This window comes from Hippocampus zosterae, chromosome 13 (assembly GCF_025434085.1).
Source record: "Hippocampus zosterae strain Florida chromosome 13, ASM2543408v3, whole genome shotgun sequence".
Lineage (NCBI taxonomy): Eukaryota > Metazoa > Chordata > Actinopteri > Syngnathiformes > Syngnathidae > Hippocampus > Hippocampus zosterae.
Genome location: NC_067463.1, coordinates 3181250 through 3201814, shown reverse-complemented (window position 1 = coordinate 3201814; position 20565 = coordinate 3181250). Strand labels below are relative to the sequence as shown.

Below are 20565 nucleotides of genomic sequence, written 5' to 3'. Positions count from 1 at the left end.
ATTACACATACACTCCTTTGTGTGATGTTCGTTCGTGTTTTGGATTTTTTTGTATAGATTAGTACCCCCTAAATTATGACAACTTTCTCGAATTTTAAAAAGCTTCTGGATCTTTTGGCAAAGGTTATTATTGTGTGCTTTGTACATTAATTGGGCGATTTTGAAGTCATTCAGGTCATGAGATTTCATTGTTTAATTTGATAAACAGTGGATTTGTGGGTTCCGTCCATTTGGAGCCAGTGATTGTTCCGATTGCTTTGTATTGTAGTTTTAAAACGGTGTTTTACTGGCATTTCCCCATATTCCCACACAATAGGTCAAATATGGAAGTAATAAAAGTATAAGGTGTACAAGGATCTCTTATTCAGCAAATCCTTAGTTTTTGGGAGGATCCCCATGGTTTGGGATATTTTTCTTTTATTATCTATTATGTAGCTGCCAGCACAGTTTTGCATCTACAACTGTTCCAAAAACATTTTCATAAGGTCATTCATCGATTTGATGATTAAGTGTATACAATATCATTCACATCCATGCATTCATTTTGCAACATTCAATCTGTTCAAATAATGTGAAGATCATTTGAATGAGGATGCTTCTGGGCTTTTATTTCACAATTTTTATTGAGAAAAATAAGATGCTCCAATGTTTTAAACTTCAGCCTGTTGCGTCTTTTACAAGCGATTTCTCCTGCTGTGGAGAACACACGCTCACAAGGGACGGATGAGGCTGGCGTACAAAGGAACTCCTTTGCGAGGTGGGAGAGGTTTGGGAAAGAAGTGTGTTGGTCCTTCCAGTACAGCTGCTTCCTGGAACCTTGATTGTCAAACATGGAGGGTAGAGTCAACCAATAATAATTACTGATTGTCAATTAAATCATCAACATAGCAACCGTGAAAAGATGAGTGAACGTTTGTATACCTGGCGTAATACTGGGTGTATCGCGAACTTCATTCTCATGCTTGGCCCGATAATGCCTCAGCATGGTGGAGGTGCTTCTGTTGGTGTATGACAATTCGACTTGGCAAATTCGACATTTCACCTGTAATAGAATGTGAATAAGAAGTAACTAAGTTACCTTGAAATGTATTCGGATTAGAATGGTACAACACATGTCAATAATCTGAGAGGCACTCGGTGAGTGCCTCTCGCCGAGAGGCTCTCGGCCACAGAAGGCGATTTGAATAAATAAATAAATAATACCTTATTCTCCAGGACGTCAAAATGGTCCCACACGGCGGATTATTTGCGTCTCTGCTCCATAATCGGCAAGGCACGAACACGAAGTCTGCACTGACACGAACTTCGACAAGCGAGCGTGAGTGAGGTCTGGCTTGTTTCGGCAGGTGGCTTTGTGTCGCCAAACGACTTCCTTATAAACACTGCGCGGCGGGCTTTTGCTGCGTCAACGCCCTCTGCACTGAGTCGACGCCCCCTGGACTAAGTGGCGCAGCCTGTACTGTGCCAAGCAGCCGATGCAGTCTAAACTGCACCGGTGCAGTCAATTAGCAGCCTGGACTGTGTCAACACAGTCGATGTGTCAATTAGCAGCCTGGACTGTGTCAACGCAGCCGGTGTGTCAATTAGAAGCCTGGACTGTGTCAACGCAGTTCACGTGTCAATCACGTGACGTAATGAGCCAGCACATGCATCGACACGTGGTTTGCTCTGTGAGCCCGGCGCATGTGTCAATGCATCGGTGTCGCTGGACCCATCACTAGCAAACAGCAATACACATGACAGTAGCGAGAAGCAACAATGACCCAACACCGAGTGTTCGGTCTTGAGTCCTTTTATACAACTACCGGTAATTACCAAATGACCAACTGGTGTGCACTGTGCAGCTCCCGGGGGAGCCCTACAAGTGCCACCTGTTGGTCCCTAAACCGAATCATGACAGCAAACATCTTTGAAGGTATTGATTACATGTTTACCATAATACCATGTGGAAATCAATACCCCGTGGGATTACGGGAAAAATTTTGTTCCACGTTTCCGTACGAACATGCTTGTGGTGTGTATTCTACTTTTCATTAGTATTTATAGAGAACCTCTCAAGGAAGTGAAGTATTTTTTTTTCTCAGCCCCAACACATATCAGTCGAGCACTCTACACCTAAAGAGGAAAAATCTTGGCGCCGTGCCTGCACAAGCCATTTATCGATTTGTGTCTCGTTTTACATTTCAGTTGGCGTTTTAGAAATAACAATTGAAGCCATCTTTCTGTTCCTCCACCAGTAGAGGGTAGGATAGTACAAAACGTGGATCGGAAAAATCTATTGAAGATGAAAAGTGAAGGGTGATGAGCGAGAAAAACATAATTTTCTTGGTGTGCAAGTAACGCGTGGATCACCACACCCGTGAATCTTGACGGCACACCGACAAACCGCAACTGTTACTTCTGTTGTCGACAGACAAAATGAGGACGTCTGCTGGAAAGTATGCAAGTGTGTGGGCCAGCGCGTGTAAACGGATCTGGTGAATTCCGCAGACGTCCGGCGTCTGCGTATTAAAAAGAGGGGACCCGAAAACATTCTGCACTGGTGGACGAATATGGGGCAAATGGATGTTTGAGGACCCTTCGGAAAGGTGAGTAAACATTTTTGGTTGACACAATAAAGCCCAATCACATTTATCATGCAATGTTTATTACAGTCGGTCGGATAAAGCTCAGAAAAAGCCTCTGACGTTGATGTCAAAATGAGACATTCCTTGCAGTGGATTTGGGTATAATATGTGCACCTTTGCCATTAAACATTTAGGAAATTTAGCCATGTCAGTTTGCATTAATTACAGCTGAGCACACTCATTTTAAATATTTTATTTACCACACAAAGTACATTTTTAGCGGGTGTCTTTGAGAAGAATGTTTGTGGCCATCGCGTGATTTAGCTGCTCCCTTTCGTTCCACTCCACGCCTGTCAGAACCTGTCTGAAAATTTTGCGAATGCCCCTTGTCTCTGGAAATCAGTAAGTCCGCTGATTTCTCATTTAAGTCTCTTTGGAATTTGTGGTTGTTTTTTTGGGGTGGGCGGAGGGGGTGGTATTGAATTACTTACCTGGGTGGCCGGGTAATGGAATGGTTACCGCGATGGCCTCGTATGGCAGAGGTTACAGATTCGATTCCAGCTCCGGCCCTCCTGTGTGGAGTTTGCATGTTCTCCCCGGGCCTGCGTGGGTTTTTACTCCAGTTTCCTGCCACATTCCAAAAACATGCATGGCAGGCTGATTGAACACTCTAAAATTTAAATTGTCCTTAGGTATGAGTGTGGTTGTTTGTCTCCGTGTGCCCTGCAATTGGCTGGCAACCGGTTCAGGGTATCCCCCGCCTCCGGAGAGAGCTGGGGTAGGCTCCAGCACCCCCCGCGATCCTTGTGAGGATAAATGGATGGATGGATGGATGGATAGTTGTTCAAAAAGTATTGTAATTAGTCATTTTAAATATTTTTTTGAATTTATACAATAAGAATTTGAAGTTGCTTAGCTGTTAGTTCTAATTACATAGCTTTTCTGATATTGTAAATGTTTGCCAGGGTATTGTTTCAGTGATGTTATCGAATTACTTGCAGGAATAGTTTCAAAGTCTAAATTTTGGAATTGTAACAACACTAGGATATGACCCTTGTGAGGATAAAGCGGATCAGAAAATGGATGGATGGATATATACTGTGTGTGTGTGTGTGTGTGTGTGTGTGTGTGTGTGTGTGTGTGTGTGTGTGTGTGTGTGTATGTATATATATATATAATATATATATATATATATATTAGAGCTGTCAGTTTAGCGTGTTTTTATTGGCATTAATTTAAATGAATTTTAACGGGATTAAAATTTTTCTCACGAGATTAACGCGGCACACGTCACAAGCGGATGTTACGTTGCTCTATAAATACACCAGAACAAAACAACAAGCACGCTGCAGAAGTCCACGCCCATGTCTGTTTTGCCAGCCGCGGCAGCTAGACACCGAAAACGGACACCGAAAAAGAGTTTATGAATGGAAAGTTTACTTTTAAAAAGTTGCCCGATTGCTCCACTGACAAGACCAAAGTTATCTGTTCTTCTCTCTCTCCCTGTATCATACAGGTATACGATGTATGCCATGTATACTTGTATGGAACTATTTTGTGTGGAAAGGTTACAGTGTTCTGCGTCCATATAAATAGAGCGGGTGGAGCTTCTCTGTGTTTGTCTGCCGGTGGTAGCCACCTAGCGAAAATAAAACGTCTCCAGTGTTGTCATCGAACCAAGTGTAGTCATTCGAAATGAGGTCTACACAAAAACTGTAGAGAGACTTCCGCACAAGAAGGACCAACACAATCAACATAGCCTGACTGTGTTAGGGGGAGTGAACCCCCCCACACCTTTCAGAATGGTTTGCCCCAGCAGCACGGGGGAAGTGCGTGCGCTTTTTTGTACGGCGGGCATTTTTGAATACAGCGGCACATAATGAACGCTGGTGTCTCGTTATTCTTCAACAAACATACAGAAACAGACTGCTGTGTTCAAAGTAAACTTGAGAAAAACGAAGTATGCAACCATGGTTTAAATCTACTACAGACTGAGTACTAGTTTACTTTAAATGTGCACTTTATAATGTTATATTGCTCTGTTTTGACTTGATAAAAAAAGCTGTTAAAGAAGCTGTTGTGTGACAAAATATTGTTTTCACTGTTGTTGATGGATAGTAATATTGTGTGAGAGATTATGTGTGAATAACTGCTGCAAGTGAAAAATGTTCATGTAAAATTGAAAATCTAAATTGTTATCTCAGTAAATATTTGCATTTGGCAAAACTGATTCATGATTCCATGTTGACGAGAGCATTAAAATGGGGGGAAATGGGACAAAAAATGTAAAAGGAAATTCAGAAACGATAAAAAATGTGTGAGTAATCGCGATTAATTTTTTAGTCCATTTGAGTTAATTATGACAGTTGCATTTTTAATTTGATTAAATATTTTAATCGTTTGACAGCTCTAATATATATATGTATGTATATGGGCTGTCAATTTAGCTCATTTTTATTGGCATTCATTTAAATGAATTTTAACGAGATTAAATTTTTTCTCGTGAGATTAACGCGGCACATGTCACTGCGGATGTTACATTTGTTTTGTTTGTTTATTGTTTATTGAACATACAAGAACATATTGACAAAAGTGAAGGCAAGCAAAAATTATAAAATAAAAAACGTTGCTCTATAAATAAACCGGAAACAAAACAACAAGCGCGCTGCACAGGTCCACGCACGTTTGTTTTGCCAGCTATGGCAGCGCGAGATACCGAAAACGGACACTTAAAGAGTTAAAAGCTTACTTTTAAAAGTTGCCAGATTGTTCCACTGACAAGACCAAAGTTACCTGGATGTTTTGCAGTTGTAAACTGAGCTGTCATCATAGCACGTCGAGTCTGAAATACCACTTAATGGCCAAACACACATCTGACGTGAGTACTCCACCCCCTTGTCTCAGACAGACCGCTATGGATCATTTCAAAGCGAAGAAAATGGATGACACGACGAAGAACAAATTTGCTGAAGCCATAGCTAAATGTATGGCTACTGCATGCAAGCACATTTGGTGCCACCAGATGACCTTGCGCTTGGGTGACGAGCCGTCAATGTGACTTGCATGTTTCAGCACCCTTAAAAACGGGCTGGACACGCCTTTGAAATTAAGCGATATTGACTTGTAAAGGCGGACGTTGTATCAGTCTGTCGTGGTAAAGAAGGAGCTAAGCCAAAGGGCGAAGCTCTCAATTTACCGGTCGATCTACAGTACGTTCCAACCCTCATCTATGGTCACGAGCTATGGGTCGTGACCGAAAGAACGAGATCCCGGATACAAGAGGCCAAAACGAGTTTTCTCCGCAGGCTCTCCCTTAGAGATAAGGTGAGACGCTTGGTCATCCGGGATAGGCTCAGAGTCGAGCCGCTTCTCCTCCACATCGAGAGGAGCCAGATAAGGTGGCTTAGGCATTTGATTTGGATGCCTCCTGAACGCCTCCCTGGTGAGGTGCTCCGGGCATGTCCCACCGGGAGGACACCCCGAGGATGACCCAGGACACGCTGGAGAGACTATGTCACCCAGCTGGCCTGGGAACGCCTCGTGATTCCTCAGGGAGAGCTGGAAGAAGTAGCTAGGGAGAGGGAAGTCTGGGCTTCCCTGCTAAAGCTGCTGCCTCCACGACCCAGCACCGAATAAGCGGTAGAAGATGGATAGATGGATGACTTGTAAAGTAAATGCATACATGTCTGAATGCTGGCATGCTTCATTGAAATGTATAAATATTAATTCTAAACATGTTTGCTTTTCAAGATTTTCATGACGGTATGGCCTTCACTGAGGTATGGATAAAACATACATACTACATGGCTCTTATGAGCACCAAAAGTTGCCATTCTTGAATTAGAATTGAATTTGTCTCATCACAAACACACTGGATAAACCAGCTGCAGTGCTTTAAATTTTTTACTTTTAGTCATTTTTTAGTCATTTTGTGATGTCGTCGGGGTTTCTGGTCCAGATGGGCTTGGTCTTGTTCAGCTCCTCCTGGTTAGTGATGGGAATTCTGGCTCCTTTTAGAGAGACGGCTCTTTCGGATCGGCTCCCTAAAAAGAGCCGGCTCTTTCGGCTCCCAAATGGCTCCTCAGTTTTTTTTGTTGCTTAAATTAATTTAATACCAAAAATAAAGTAATATTATGTGTAAAATGAAGTACTAATGCAAAAATAGACATTATATCAAATATTTATTATTTATATGACTTTATATTCTTCTGAACATACTCAACATGGAGTGCTACAAAAATAAAAACAAAGTACAAAACAAGGTCGTCAAAAAGTTCCAATCTCTGAATGTGTATATTTATAAGCTTTTAACTATTTACAGTAAAACAACATAAGCTTTGAATAACACACAACAAATTCATTCATTCATTCATTCATCTTCCGAGCCGGTTGATCCTCACTAGGGTCGCGGGGGGTGCTGGAGCCTATGCCAGCTGTCTTCGGGCAGTAGGCGGGGGACACCCTGAATCGGTTGCCAGCCAATCGCAGGGCACACAGAAACAAACAACCATACGCACTCACACTCACACCTAGGGACAATTTAGAGCGTTCAAAATTTGTAAAACAAAAAGAAAAAAGCAGCATCCAGGTAAATGTTTTAGCTTGTCTTTAGCGAAGATTGGCATGAAGAAAAACCAAGTGCCTCAGCTTTGAGGGGTTGATCCTCTTTCTCCTCTCTGTTAATATTTGCCCTGCTTTGGAGAAGATTCTCTCTGAGGGGACAGATGTTGCGACAACACACAGCCAACACAAAATGGATGAAAATCATTTGCAATCATTTTACCCAGTTCCTCATCAATTGTGTTCCGTTTTGCTGGTTTTATAGCTTTTTGCATAAAGTGGCTCATAGAGCTCTGGGTTGTACATCTAGGCAGTTGTGACATCGTAGTAGCAGCAACAGTTGCAGAGACACTAGCACCTTCATTAATAGCTGGTTCCCTTGCTTGTCTTTTCTCTTCAAATTATACTGATGGTTGGATATTTCTGATGTGCCTGTGCAGGTTATTTGTGGAGCCTGATCTATGGGATATTTTAACCTTGCACAGTCTACACGCTGCCTTTGAACTATCAATTAAATTGAAACGAGTCCATATTTCACTGCGTTTCTTATCCGTTCTCTCACCTTTCCACTTTCCACCGTGTTGTTTTTTTTTTCACTAACTAGCTCTCTCGTCTCCTCGTCTGTCTTGTTCGCGTGCTGCTCAGTGTGCTGCTGTGTGTGTCTCTTCTCTAACCCCTCCCCCTTCTCTAAACTGCAGCGCGTGTGTGTGTCTGTGTGTGTGTGTGTGCGTGCGTGCGTGCATGTGTAACCCTCCCCTTTGGCTCCCCAATGAGGAGCCGGCTCCCAATGAGGTGGGAGCCGGCTCCCATCGTTCACTTCAAAGAGCCGGCTCTCGGAGCCGGCTCGTTCGCGAACGACACATCACTACTCCTGGGCAATGGAGAAGTACATCCAACATGCCCTCTAACTCGTGAGCATAAGTGGTTCAGATAATGGATGGATGCAAGATTAAGGCATTAACACTGCATTTCCGACTTGTGCTCTTATTTTGAAACCTATTCACACCACTTCTGGTGCACTTTCGATCCGACTGACGCTAACTTTAAGACGACTATGGTATGCGGAGGAGCAGTGGCGGTTCTGGGGGGGGGGGGCAACGGGGGGCTAGTGCCCCTGTAGCACTGATTCTGGCCCACCCTGTGACCCCCCCCCCCCCCCGTGAGCGCAGATTACGCAGTCGTGCCAAGTCGCCGATGCGAAAGGTGGAATCAAACTGCGTGATTTAACATTCTAGTCGGACCCTTTAGTGCGCTGCGCCACTTAAAAATGAGTGGGAAATTGAGAAGAAGCAGTTCGCACAGAAGGAAATTACCACGGCACGAGTGTTATTTGCGTGTGTGTGCGTGTGTGTGTTTGCGTGTGTGTGTGCGCGTGTGTATGTGTGAGTGTGTGTTTGTGTAACTTTTTATTTTCCCTTTTTATTTTAATTTTTATTTAACAGGATCAATATATAATACATTGCCTTTTAAAATTTGGATAATTATATGCATGTAAAACATCTAGCTTCAGTGTATTTGCAATTTTTGTCCCCGGCAGGCTGGTACCATATCATCACCTGGCTTGAATATTCTTGTTCTGTCCCCAACTAACGGCTAATCTAAATTTGAGTGTTGTATTCAAGTTACACTGAAGTAACGTTAATATGTCTATGCATAGTTAAGAGTATTTTCTTTATGCAACGTAACTTTATTGATTCATTCAGCGTAGTTCACAACAGGACGTGACGCCATGAAAGCGGAAGACGCCTACGCGGAAGCAGGAAGTAAAGCGATAGATCGCCACCAATAGAAACGTATGGTAGTCAAGTTTAATCCAGCACAATCCACATACATCTCACGCCTCTGGTAGCATCGTACGGAGCCCGAAGGGGACATGGAAGGAAAAAAAAACCTTTGCGAGATCTCGCAAAGAAGGATTGCGAGATCTCGCAAAGAAGGATTGCGAGATCTCGCAATACTTTATTTATTTATTTTTAATGGTCGTTGACTTGCTTCCGGGTCATCGTACGTGCTTCCGGGTCATTGTGCGTGTAAACGCAGACAACAGTTATGGAGTGTGTTCTATTCCTGCGCGTTGATCTACTTCCGGGTCAGCTTGGCGAATGTTGACTGTCGTGCGCGGCTAATTTGAGCGACTACACACGACCTCGGAGGAGGAGAGAATAATGGAGGAGGACTTGGAAAACTTCTTGCGATCAAGAAATGTCGCTCAGGTGGACATTACGCGCATGAAAAGCGACAAGGTGGGCATACACCCATACACTAACATAATAAGCGTAGCAATAGCAAAATGGACACAGGCTCCGACACGCTCACTTTCTCTACTGTTAATTTTCTGTTTTGTAAATACGCTACTGTAGTGCAAACCGTTTGCTTCTTTTGAGAAGCAAGAAAAGCATTACATAAATTCTATTATTATTATTAATCCTAGTAGTAGTCATCGTAGTAGTAATTGGTCATGTGGTGGACATTGTGGTGCGGTGTGACAATCACACAGGTCGAGGTGATGCGCAAGACTATAGCCTCTCCCCTGACAAGACCCTAGCGTAACCTCCCAGAGGTGCACCACGGTAATGGCAACATGCCAGCTGATCAGCTAGGGATCTCGGAGCAGGAGGGAGCCCCAGAGGTGTTGAGTGCTGGGCCCACGGATGTGGATACGTCCCGATTATTCACCAATCCCTTCCCCAGCTATGGGTCAAACTGGTCCCGCTGCCTTGTGGGTACACTAAATGTGAAAGGCTAAGGGAGAAAACCCTAACAGAAAATCAACGGGCCAGGTGAGCTGGCCTCCTGAAGCGGACTGCGACAGACTGCAGACCCGGCAGCTCACTGCAGCCACACAGCCCTCAGCCGTCTTGGACTCTTCCTTGCCGCTGACTCAAGGGTAGTGAGGTTAAGTCGTGGACTGGGCATTGTTCAGGCCCCTTCCACGTAAAACATCATCGAACACCATTTGCACCCCTCCCCTTCACCCCGCTTCATCACAACATTGACAAAGTCCTGCGGCGACGGGGAAGGTGGGCGACGGGGGCAGGTTATGACTAGACTGGAAGCCTTCAGCACACCCCCTGCACGTGGGCGGCTCGGGTCGGCGTCGTTGAGTTGCTGGAAAAATGGGGTAGCGGCGCTCTCCGGTGAGCATCCGAGTGACGAGGCAGCCCTTTTCAGGGTCCGCACTGCCTCCCTCACTCCGAGGAAGGGTCTAGAAAATGTGACCTAGAAAAATGTCTGCCCCAAGACTAAACCCGGGACGGGTAGCCGCACCCGTCGGGAGTCCCCTTTTTAGCGGCCGCAACAACAGGAAAAGTTCACATACCTCTCTCAAGGTAGCAACCTGGAACGTACGTACGCTCCTGGACAACGAAGATCGACCCTCCAGAAAAACCGCACTGGTAGCAGAAGAACTGCGCCGGTATAACATTGACATCGCGGCTCTGAGTGAGACCCGCTTCCATGAGGAGGGCTCTCTGTCGGAGCCTGGAGGTGGCTACACCTTCTTCTGGAAGGGTCTCCCCAATGACAACAGAAGACTATATGGGGTCGGCTTTGCTGTGAAGCAGAGCCTACTAAGATCAATCCCAACGTCTCCAATCGGTGTCTCCGAACGCCTTATGAGATGGCGAATTCCACTGGCCCACGGACGCTTTGTCACCCTCCTTAGTGTATACGCCCCGACCCTCACATCCGACGAGGCTTCCAAGGACGCTTTTTATCTACTGCTGAGCCAACAGCTGAGTAACATCGACTCGAGGGACTCCATCCTCCTACTCGGGGATTTCAACGCCAGAGTTGGCAGAGACTGGATGACCTGGAACAGAGTCATCGGCAAACACGGTATCGGTTCATGCAACCCAAACGGAGAACGCCTACTAACTTTATGCACGGAGCATGAGCTAGCAATAACAAACACCATGTTCCAGCTCCGTGACATGCACAAGACCACCTGGATGCATCCTCGTTCCCGTCACTGGCATCTGCTTGACTATGTCATCGTCCGTCAAGTGGACCGGAAATTTGTCTCCCTCACGCGTGTCATGCGTGGAGCGGAAGCATCCACTGACCATCGGCTGGTTGTGAGCTCACTACGCATCCGCGTCCGTCCACCGGCAAGAAGAACTCCAGCTGTACCAACAATAAACATCAACAAGATCTTCGACCCAGGGTACAGAAACAAGTATCAGGGAGCTATTGCTCAATGGCTCCAACAACGAGACGACAGCAGTGACCCAGCATCAAACGAAGACCAGAGCCTCTCCGAAAGATGGGAGAACACCAGCAAAGGGATCCTCACAACAGCACGAGAGGTTCTTGGCGTAACTAGTCGCAAACATCGCGACTGGTTCTGCGAGAACAACACTTCCATCAAGAATCTCTTAAAGAAGAAAAACGAAGCACACGACCATGCATTGCGTTCGGGTTCCCTGCAGGCATGGAATAATTTCCGCACGCAACGCGCAGAGGCCCAGCGGCAATTAAGAACCCTGGAGAACACCTGGTGGACCTCCTACGCAAATCAGCTACAACAGCACGCCGACCAAAATCAGCTTCACCTATTCTATGACGGTCTGAAAGCTGTCTGCGGCCCAATAAAGGGTTCTGTAAGCCCCGTGCGATCAGCCAACGGTGATCAACTACTCACTGACCGCCCTACTATACTATACTCGCAAGGTGGGCTGAGTACTCTCGGGAACTCTTAAACAGGATCAACCCATCTGATCCCACGATTCTCGACGATATCCCTCCCCTCCCGCAGAGAGAAGAACTAAGCACACCACCAACGCTGGAAGAAACAAAATCTGCTCTCCATGGCCTGAAGAACAACAAAGCCTCTGGTCCAGACGGGATTCCTGCCGAGCTATTGAAGTTTGGCGGGCAAGCCCTCCTGGACGATATCCACGGTTTCCTGCGGGAATGTTGGGAGGGGGAAGACGTGCCACAAGCTTGGAAAGATTCTAACATCATCTATATATACAAGCGGAAAGGCGACAAAGCAGCATGCGGAAATAGCAGGGGCATCTCTCTACTGGCAACGGCAGGGAAAGTCCTTGCCCGCATTATGCTCTTCAGACTTCTTTCCACCATAGTCGATGACGTGCTCCCCGAATCACAGTGCGGCTTTCGCAGAGACCGCTGCACTGCAGACATGATCTTCGTCTTGCGCCAGCTACAAGAAAAATGTAGAGAACAACATCGGAACCTCTACATCGCCTTCATAGATCTAGCTAAGGCTTTCGATACAATCTGCAGGGAGCTCCTATGGGGTGTGCTGGGACGCATTGGTTGCCCCCCAAAATTTGTTGCGGTGTTAAAGGCCCTTCACCATGGTATGCAAGGCCGGGTGGTGTGTGGAAGTGAAAAGTCCGACCCTTTCCCAGTGGCTGTGGGGGTCAAACAGGGATGTGTCCTTGCACCCATCCTGTTCAACATCTACCTTGCTGTCATGATGAAACATGTTTACAACAATACCGACCCAATACGAGACGGTATCTCGATCAATTACTGTCTCGATGGCAGCCTTTTTAACCTAAGAAGATTGAAAGCCAGAACGAAGATCAGTAACACGTCTGTGCTGGACTTGCAGTATGCCGATGACGCTGCAATGCTGAGTCACACGCCACCAGGACTGCAGCTGTCCCTTGACGTCCTCACGGACACGTATACCCGCGCTGGCCTCGTCCTAAATGCAACAAAGACAGAGATTTTGCAGCAGACCACCGACGCTGACCCCTTTATCTTCCACTCTGGGGAAAATGCTCTGAAGAACACTGGCGACTTCGTCTACCTTGGCTCATCTGTCAACATGAAGCTCGACCTCACGCCCGAGATCCAAAGGCGGATCGGGTCGTCAGCTGCAGCATTTGGACGGCTGTCCAAGCGATGCTTCCTCAACAAGAACTTAACTCTTACCACAAAAACTAAGGTCTTTAACGCTGTGTGTGTGTCTATCCTACTCTATGGTTCAGAAGCATGGGTGCCCTATGCTAAACATCTTAAGCAACTGGAGCGCTTCTACATGAACTGCCTAATGAAGATCCTGGGCATTCACTGGTGGGACAGAATTCCGCACACGGACGTCAGAAGCAGACTGCAAGTCCCACCGCTAACGACTCTCCTCCTCCAGCGTCAATTGAGATGGCTCGGCCACATTGTTCGCATGCCACCGGACAGACTCCCGAAGAAGGTGCTGTACGGTGAATTAAGTACTGGGGAGAGGAGCAGCGGCGGGCAGCTGAAGCGTTTTAAAGACAGCATAAAGGTCACTCTCAAGAAGTTCGCCATCGATCCGACCAACATGGAGGAAGCGGCATCGGATCGGGTGGAGTGGCGACGACGCACCCTGGAGGGCGCAGCGCATCACGACGCCTCATACAACCTGGCGGCCCTGCAGCGCAGGGAGAAGCGACATGCCGGACCGGTTATGGACGGCCACTATCGCTGCGACCTTTGCGGGCGCGGCTGCGCTACTCTGGCGGGTCTGAGGGCGCACCAACGTGCGCATCAGCGGCGTCAACAGCACGGGGATCGAAGGATGGGGGAACGCAACGTCGTCTTCGGCTACGAAGGACTGGAATAAGCAATTGGTCATGCAGACCTCCAAATACAGTGAGAAACTAACTTGGCGGGGAAAGTGAAGCTAGCATTTCAGGGAAAGTGAAGCTAGCATTTCTATATACTCTACCTGTACTGTTGATGTTCTTAGTTCTTACAATAATGACTTTATGTAACACAATTTTAAAAAGACATCACAGTTAGTAAATGTGCTGCTGCTTCCTGATGTATTATTATTATTATGTAATATTGATTACAAATAATGATGACTGCTCTGTACCATCACTCATGTTACATTTGTTAAAAGTTATTATTAATTAAGTCAAAATTTCAAGTATTCGTTCTCACAATTTATCTTTGCAGGTTGACATGGAAGTAATTTCTCTGATGACTGAAGAGCAAACGGGCAAATATATCACTTCCTATGGTGATCGAATAGCTGTCCTTCGCTTTTGTCAACAAAAAATGTCCAGGGGTGATAATGAAATGCTCCTCTAAAGATTGAGAGACAAAATAAGATCGAGGAAAAAAGGTTTACTGGGTGGATCTCCAAGTGTGCTCCAAAACCTTGATGAGAGAATGGCATCCATCCATCCATCCATCCATCATCTACCGCTTATCCGGGGCCGGGTCGCGGGGGCAACAGCTTTAGCAGGGAAGCCCAGACTTCCCTCTCCCTAGCTACTTCTTCCAGCTCTCCCCGGGGGATCCCGAGTCGTTCCCAGGCAAGCTGGGTGACATAGTCTCTCCAGCGTGTCCTGGGTTTTCCTCGGGGTCTCCTCCCGGTGGGACATGACCGGAACACCTCACCGGGGAGGCGCTCAGGAGGCATCCGAATCAGATGCCCAAGCCACCTCATCTGGCTCCTCTCGATGTGGAGGAGAAGCGGCTCGACTCTGAGCCCCTCCCGGATGACTGAGCTTCTCACCTTATCTCTAAGGGAGAGCCCGGACACCCTGCGGAGAAAACTCATTTCAGCCGCTTGTATCCGGGATCTCGTTCTTTCGGTCACGACCCATAGCTCGTGACCATAGGTGAGGGTTGGGACGTAGATCGACCGGTAAATTGAGAGCTTCGCCCTTTGGCTCAGCTCCTTCTTCACCACGACAGACCGATACAACGTCCGCATCACAGCAGACGCTGCACCGATCCGCCTGTCGATCTCCCGCTCCCTCCTACCCCCACTCGTGAACAAGACCCCAAGATACTTGAACTCCTCCACTTGGGGTAAGATCTCCTCCCTGACCCGGAGGGGGCATTCCACCCTTTTCCGACTGAGGACCATGGTTTCAGATTTGGAGGTGCTGATTTTCATCCCAACCGCTTCACACTCGGCTGCGAAACGCTCCAGTGAGAGTTGGAAAGCCCCGTTTGAAGGAGCCAACAGCACCACATCATCTGCAAAAAGCAGGGATGTAATACTGAGGCCCCCAAAACGGACCCCCTCAACGCTTCGGCTGCGCCTAGAAATTCTGTCCATAAAGGTTATGAACAGAATCGGCGACAAAGGGCAGCCTTGGCGGAGTCCTACCCCCACTGGAAACGATTCCGACTTTCTGCCGGCAATGCGAACCAAACTCTGACATCGGTGGTATAGTGACCGAACAGCCCGTATCAGGGGGTTCGGTACCCCATACCCACGAAGCACCCCCCACAGAACTCCCCGAGGGACACGGTCAAACGCCTTCTCCAAGTCCACAAAACACATGTAGACTGGTTGGGCGAATTCCCACATACCCTCAAGGACCCTGCTAAGGGTGTAGAGCTGGTCCAATGTTCCACGGCCGGGACGAAAACCACACTGCTCCTCCTCAATCTGAGGCTCGACTTCCTGACGGACCCTCCTCTCCAGCACCCCTGAATAGACCTTACCAGGGAGGCTGAGGAGTGTGATCCCTCTGTAGTTGGAACACACCCTCCGGTCCCCCTTTTTAAGAAGAGGGACTACCACCCCGGTCTGCCAATCCAGAGGCACTCTCCCTGTTGACCACGCGATGTTGCAGAGGCGTGTCAACCAGGACAGCCCCACAACATCCAGAGCCTTGAGGAACTCCGGGCGGATCTCATCCACCCCTGGGGCCTTGCCACCGAGGAGCTTTTTAACAACATCGGTGACTTCAACCACAGAGATAGGAGAGCCCACCTCAGAGTCCCCAGGCTCTGCTTCCTCCAAGGAAGGCGTGTTGGTGGAGTTGAGGAGGTCTTCGAAGTACCCTGCCCACCGGTTCACAACGTCCCGAGTCGAAGTCAGCAGCGCCCCATCCCCACTGTACACAGTGTTAGTGGTGCACTGCTTCCCCCTCCTGAGACGTCGGATGGTGGACCAGAATTTCCTCGAAGCCGTCCGGAAGTCGGCTTCCATGGCCTCACCGAACTCTTCCCACGCTGGGGTTTTTGCCTCGGCGACCACCGAAGCCGCGGTCCGCTTGGCCAGTCGATACCCGTCAGCTGCCTCTGGGGTCCCACAGGCCATAAAGGCTCGATAGGACTCCTTCTTCAGCTTGACGGCATCCCTTACTGCTGGTGTCCACCAGCGAGTACGGGGATTGCCGCCACGACAGGCACCAACCACCTTACGGCCACAACTCAGATTGGCCGCTTCAACAATAGAGGCACGGAACATGGTCCACTCGGGCTCAATGTCCCCCGCCTCCCCCGGAACATGGGAAAAGCTCTGTCGGAGGTGGGAGTTGAAACTCCTTCTGACAGGGGATTCCGCCAGACGCTCCCAACAAACCCTCACTATACGTTTGGGTCTGCCAGGACGGACCGGCATCTTCCCCCACCATCGGAGCCTACTCACCACCAGGTGGTGATCAGTTGACAGCTCCGCCCCTCTCTTCACACGAGTGTCCAGAACATGCGGCCGCAAATCCGATGATACGACTACAAAGTCGATCATCGAACTGCGGCCTAGGGTGTCCTGGTGCCAAGTGCACATATGGACACCCTTATGTTTGAACAAGGTGTTCGTTATGGACAATCCGTGACGAGCACAGAAGTCCAATAACAAAACACCACTCGGGTTTTGATCGGGGGGGCCGTTCCTCCCAATCACGCCCCTCCAGGTATCACTGTCATTGCCCACGTGAGCATTGAAGTCCCCCAGCAGAAAAATGGAGTCCCCAGCAGGAGTACTCTCCAGCACACCCTCCAAGGACTCCAAAAAGGGTGGGTATGCTGAGCTGCTGTTTGGTGCATATGCACAAACAACAGTGAGGACCCGTCCACCCACCCGAAGGCGGAGGGAGGCAACCCTCTCGTCTACCGGTGTGAACCCCAATGTACAGGCACTGAGCCTGGGGGCAATGAGTATGCCCACACCTGCTCTGCGCCTCTCACCGTGAGCAACTCCAGAGTGGAAGAGAGTCCAACCCCTCTCGAGAGAACTGGTACCAGAACCCAGGCTGTGTGTGGAGGCAAGTCCGACTATATCCAGTCGGAAATTCTCTGCCTCACATACCAGCTCGGGCTCCTTCCCTGCCAGAGAGGTGACATTCCATGTCCCAAGAGCTAGCTTCTGCAGCCGAGGATCGGACCGCCAGGGTCCCCGCCTTTGGCTGCCGCCCAGCTCACATTGCACCCGACCCCTTTGGCCCCTCTCATGGGTGGTGAGCCCATGGGAAGGGGGACCCACGTTGCCTCTTCGGGCTGTGCCCGGCCGGGCCCCATGGGTGTAAGCCCGGCCACCAGGCGCCTGCCAACGAGCCCCACCTCCAGGCCTGGCTCCAGAGGGGGGCCCCGGTGACCCGCGTCCGGGCAAGGGAAACTGAGATCCATTAATTTTACTCATCATAAGGGGTCTTTTGAGCCGTGCTTTGTCTGGCCCCTCACCTAGAACCTGTTTGCCATGGGTGACCCTGCCAGGGGCATAAAGCCCCAGACAACTTAGCTTCTAGGATCATTGGGACACACAAACCCCTCCACCACGGTAAGGTGACGACTCACGGAGGGGGAGAGAATGGCAAGATTTAAAAAATTTATTGGCTCTGTTGTTCATTTGCACTTTTGAGATGTAAAACATCTGGCATAGTTAACCACGTGAAGGGCAGTCTGCAATTGTTTTCCATTTGTGTATTGTGCATTATTAAAATGCAATCGATTCTGTGTTAGTTCTCCATTCGTTCCATTTTCTGCACCACTTATTCTCATGATGGTTTCAGGCATGATGGGAGTTTTCAGTTTTACCCAAAGGTCTGAAGTTTTATATTCCATTTAAAATGTTGAGATTAATGTTTGTAAGATTTTGTCAATGGAATAAAATTTGTTCCAAATCATTCTTAACAGTTTTTTTAAACACAAGAAACCACCTGCTGACGAAAGTGAGGAGTGACAATTACGCAGTCATCATTTACATGCAGGTGAAAATTCAAATGGGATGATGTACAATTGTGTAGGAATACTCCCCAGCATCCACGTTGGTTAAGTATTTGTGAATAAAGTCAGGAACCAAGAAAGAATGTTTATTTACACCAATAATGCTTTGACAGACAAACATTTTATATTGTAGATCAAATATGATGTCCTTATACTGTACAGGTAGAAAAACAGCAGATAAACAATGCTTTTAATTATGATGGGTATATATTATTTGTCATCAAAAGTGTTTCAATTATCCTTTGAAGGTGAAGTGATAAAAGAAATGACAATGGTCAAATTCAGACTTCAGTAAATGTTACTTCTCACACCAGTTGAGGAGCCGTAATATAGTTTGGTCCAAACACCAAGCAATACATAGATTGCTGTAATTTATAAAGTGTATGCAGAAAATTGGTGAAGATTGCACGGCTGTCTGTCCTATGTGTTGTGTTATTTTGACTTCAAAGTGGCTGCCTTTCCAGCAGCTCCTATATTTTGTATATTTTATATTCTTCCTTTCATAAATTTGCTGCTGTGAATTGGGAATTTCTCCATTGCGAGTCTAATAAAGGTTTCCTTATCTTATCTTAAAGAGTAGCGGTGAGGGCTTCTCTGAGGTGTAAATACAAGTTCACAGCCTGAAATGGATCTTTTGGTGGCATTAGATCGGACTGGGCCATTAAAAAACCACACAATGCAAATACATCTGGATCACAAGGCATGGTCAAACGAAAGACACACTGGCTTTTGCACAGTTGAACTTGTTCATTGTCAACCGGGGAGAGGAAGTCCCTTGTACCATAAAGTTCAGGTAACGTATACATCACGTTGGGCCGACCACTGGGGACATTCATGTTCTTTGAGGGCCTGATGAGATGGCTGGTCCAAACTAGGGCCGTGTATCCAACTCATCCTGTTCAAAATAATATACAGACAGATTAAATAAGAGTTACACAGTCATATCGGCTTTTATGAGCAAGAACTTTTAGCGTGAAGCTGCTTTTTTGTCTCACTCCTCCCCTCTCATGTGTACCCCCCCAACTGTATCTCCCCAACTTTTCCTTCACCTTCACCACACACCATTATCTTCTTGGGTGTTCCTGTCCACTTTCCCATCAACTCACTCTCACATACAAAAATACACATTTAATTAATGAGTCTATCAGAATGTATGAACTCACCTGAATAAGTCCCATGCAACAAAATTGTAGGATGTTTTTGTCCAGAAATCCACCATCAAAGAAGCCATTGTCTCTGAGGTCTGTGAAGAGGGATAACCAGAACTCCATGCACTGGCTGCGAAGAAACCGTCACCAATATTCAATTCTTTGATTGGCGGTGCTGGCTCCATCCAAGTAACTGTCAAGAGTGCTGCCTGGCGGTATTGGCACGAGGAAACGCTGAAAGCCTTTAACGTGACCATTTTCAGTCCCAAGATCAGCTCGAACGATTCGAGGACAACCCCCCAAACGGTGCACAACGTCAATATAGTAATCAACTTCGGGTCACTACTTGTTATGTAGGCATTGAGCCACATTATTTTCCTTGAAAAACCATCAATAGCCCCATTGATACAAATTCCAAATGGTTTCAGTTTGTCATAGGAGTCCATGTGCCATATAAAATTTGGCCCTTTGGAGAAGTAGTTTCGCCGTCTCAGACGTCTTGCTTGCCTTAACGACACTCCTCTCGGATCCAACTCTTTCAGAACCAGACGAACGTCCTCTTTCCTGACAAGAAGTCCATATTCTCTACACTTACTGTACATCCACCTGTAACCGTGTAGTTGTCCGGAATGCTGCAATTGGTTGCGAATGAAGTCAACCAGGACTGCCAAGTCATTGAACGTTTTCCGACGAAATAGTCCTCTTTGGTTCAGCACTCGCTTCAAATGTCTTTCACTTATTTGGAAACCGTACTTAACATCAAGAACAGATTTAATGTCTTTGTATTTCAAGCCAATTTCAAAGTAAAATTCTATTAAACTCACGAACGGTTGAACACGTTCCATAACTGTAGTCTGCGTTTACACGTACCATGACCCGGAAGCACGTACGATGACCCGGAAGCAAGTCAACGACCATTAAAAATAAATAAATAAAGTATTGCGAGATCTCGCAATCCTTCTTTGCGAGATCTCGCAAAGAAAAAAGAAATAAATAAAGTATTGCGAGATCTCGCAATCTTTCATTGCGAGATCTCGCATTACTTTGCGAGATCTCGTAAAGTTTTTTTTTCCTTCCATGTCCCCTTAGGGGCTCCGTAGCATCGTGGGCATGTACAAGGTTGTTTTGTTATTGGTGAACAGTTCTGTGGAACTTTGTGTTAGAAATGCTGCTTGACAATGTGAAAAAAGAACATGTTAGGATTTGAGCTAGCGCTTGCTAATTCTGTTAGCACCATGGCGTCTAGCTAACCTCGCAATTCAGGTAATGTTATTGTAACTGGCGCCAAGACCGAGTTGTTGGTTGCCATGACAACAAAAAAATAATTTATTTTAGGCTTGTTGTTTAGCTAAAGTATTTCA

The 20565-nt window shown here is 47.1% G+C and overlaps 2 protein-coding genes and 1 long non-coding RNA gene across 4 annotated transcripts in view; 1 reads left to right on the top strand and 2 right to left on the bottom strand.

The window, feature by feature from the left end:
- Positions 1-604: 604 nt before the first annotated feature.
- Positions 605-1334, bottom strand: LOC127613037 (uncharacterized). Its single transcript, XR_007966050.1, has 3 exons — positions 1204-1334; positions 922-1042; positions 605-816 (listed from the first exon to the last, which is right to left on the bottom strand). It is a non-coding gene; the product is annotated as an uncharacterized LOC127613037 (long non-coding RNA).
- Positions 1335-2272: 938 nt separating this feature from the next.
- LOC127612984 (ras and Rab interactor 2-like) overlaps positions 2273-20565 on the top strand; it is a 53212-nt gene continuing 34919 nt past the window's right edge. The window contains exon 1 of one of the 2 annotated variants that reach the window (XM_052083854.1): positions 2273-2588. The gene's annotated coding sequence lies outside the window, so the exon portion shown is untranslated. The remainder of the gene's footprint in view (positions 2589-20565) is intronic. The other variant, XM_052083853.1, reaches the window with a different exon arrangement.
- Positions 18127-20092, bottom strand: LOC127613013 (uncharacterized). Its single transcript, XM_052083898.1, has 2 exons — positions 19220-20092; positions 18127-18951 (listed from the first exon to the last, which is right to left on the bottom strand). The coding sequence occupies exons 1-2, from the start codon at positions 20047-20049 to the stop codon at positions 18846-18848; spliced, it is 936 nt and encodes a 311-aa protein (XP_051939858.1). The 5' UTR covers positions 20050-20092; the 3' UTR covers positions 18127-18845.

Excerpts from the sequence above, each read along its gene's own strand:
- LOC127613013 (XM_052083898.1), bottom strand. The coding sequence starts at position 20,049 with ATGGAACGTGTTCAACCGTTCGTGAGTTTAATAGAATTTTACTTTGAA. Across the intron at positions 18,952-19,219 it reads GTTGCATGGGACTTATTCAG|GATGAGTTGGATACACGGCC; the intron begins GTGAGTTCATAC and ends TATTTTGAACAG.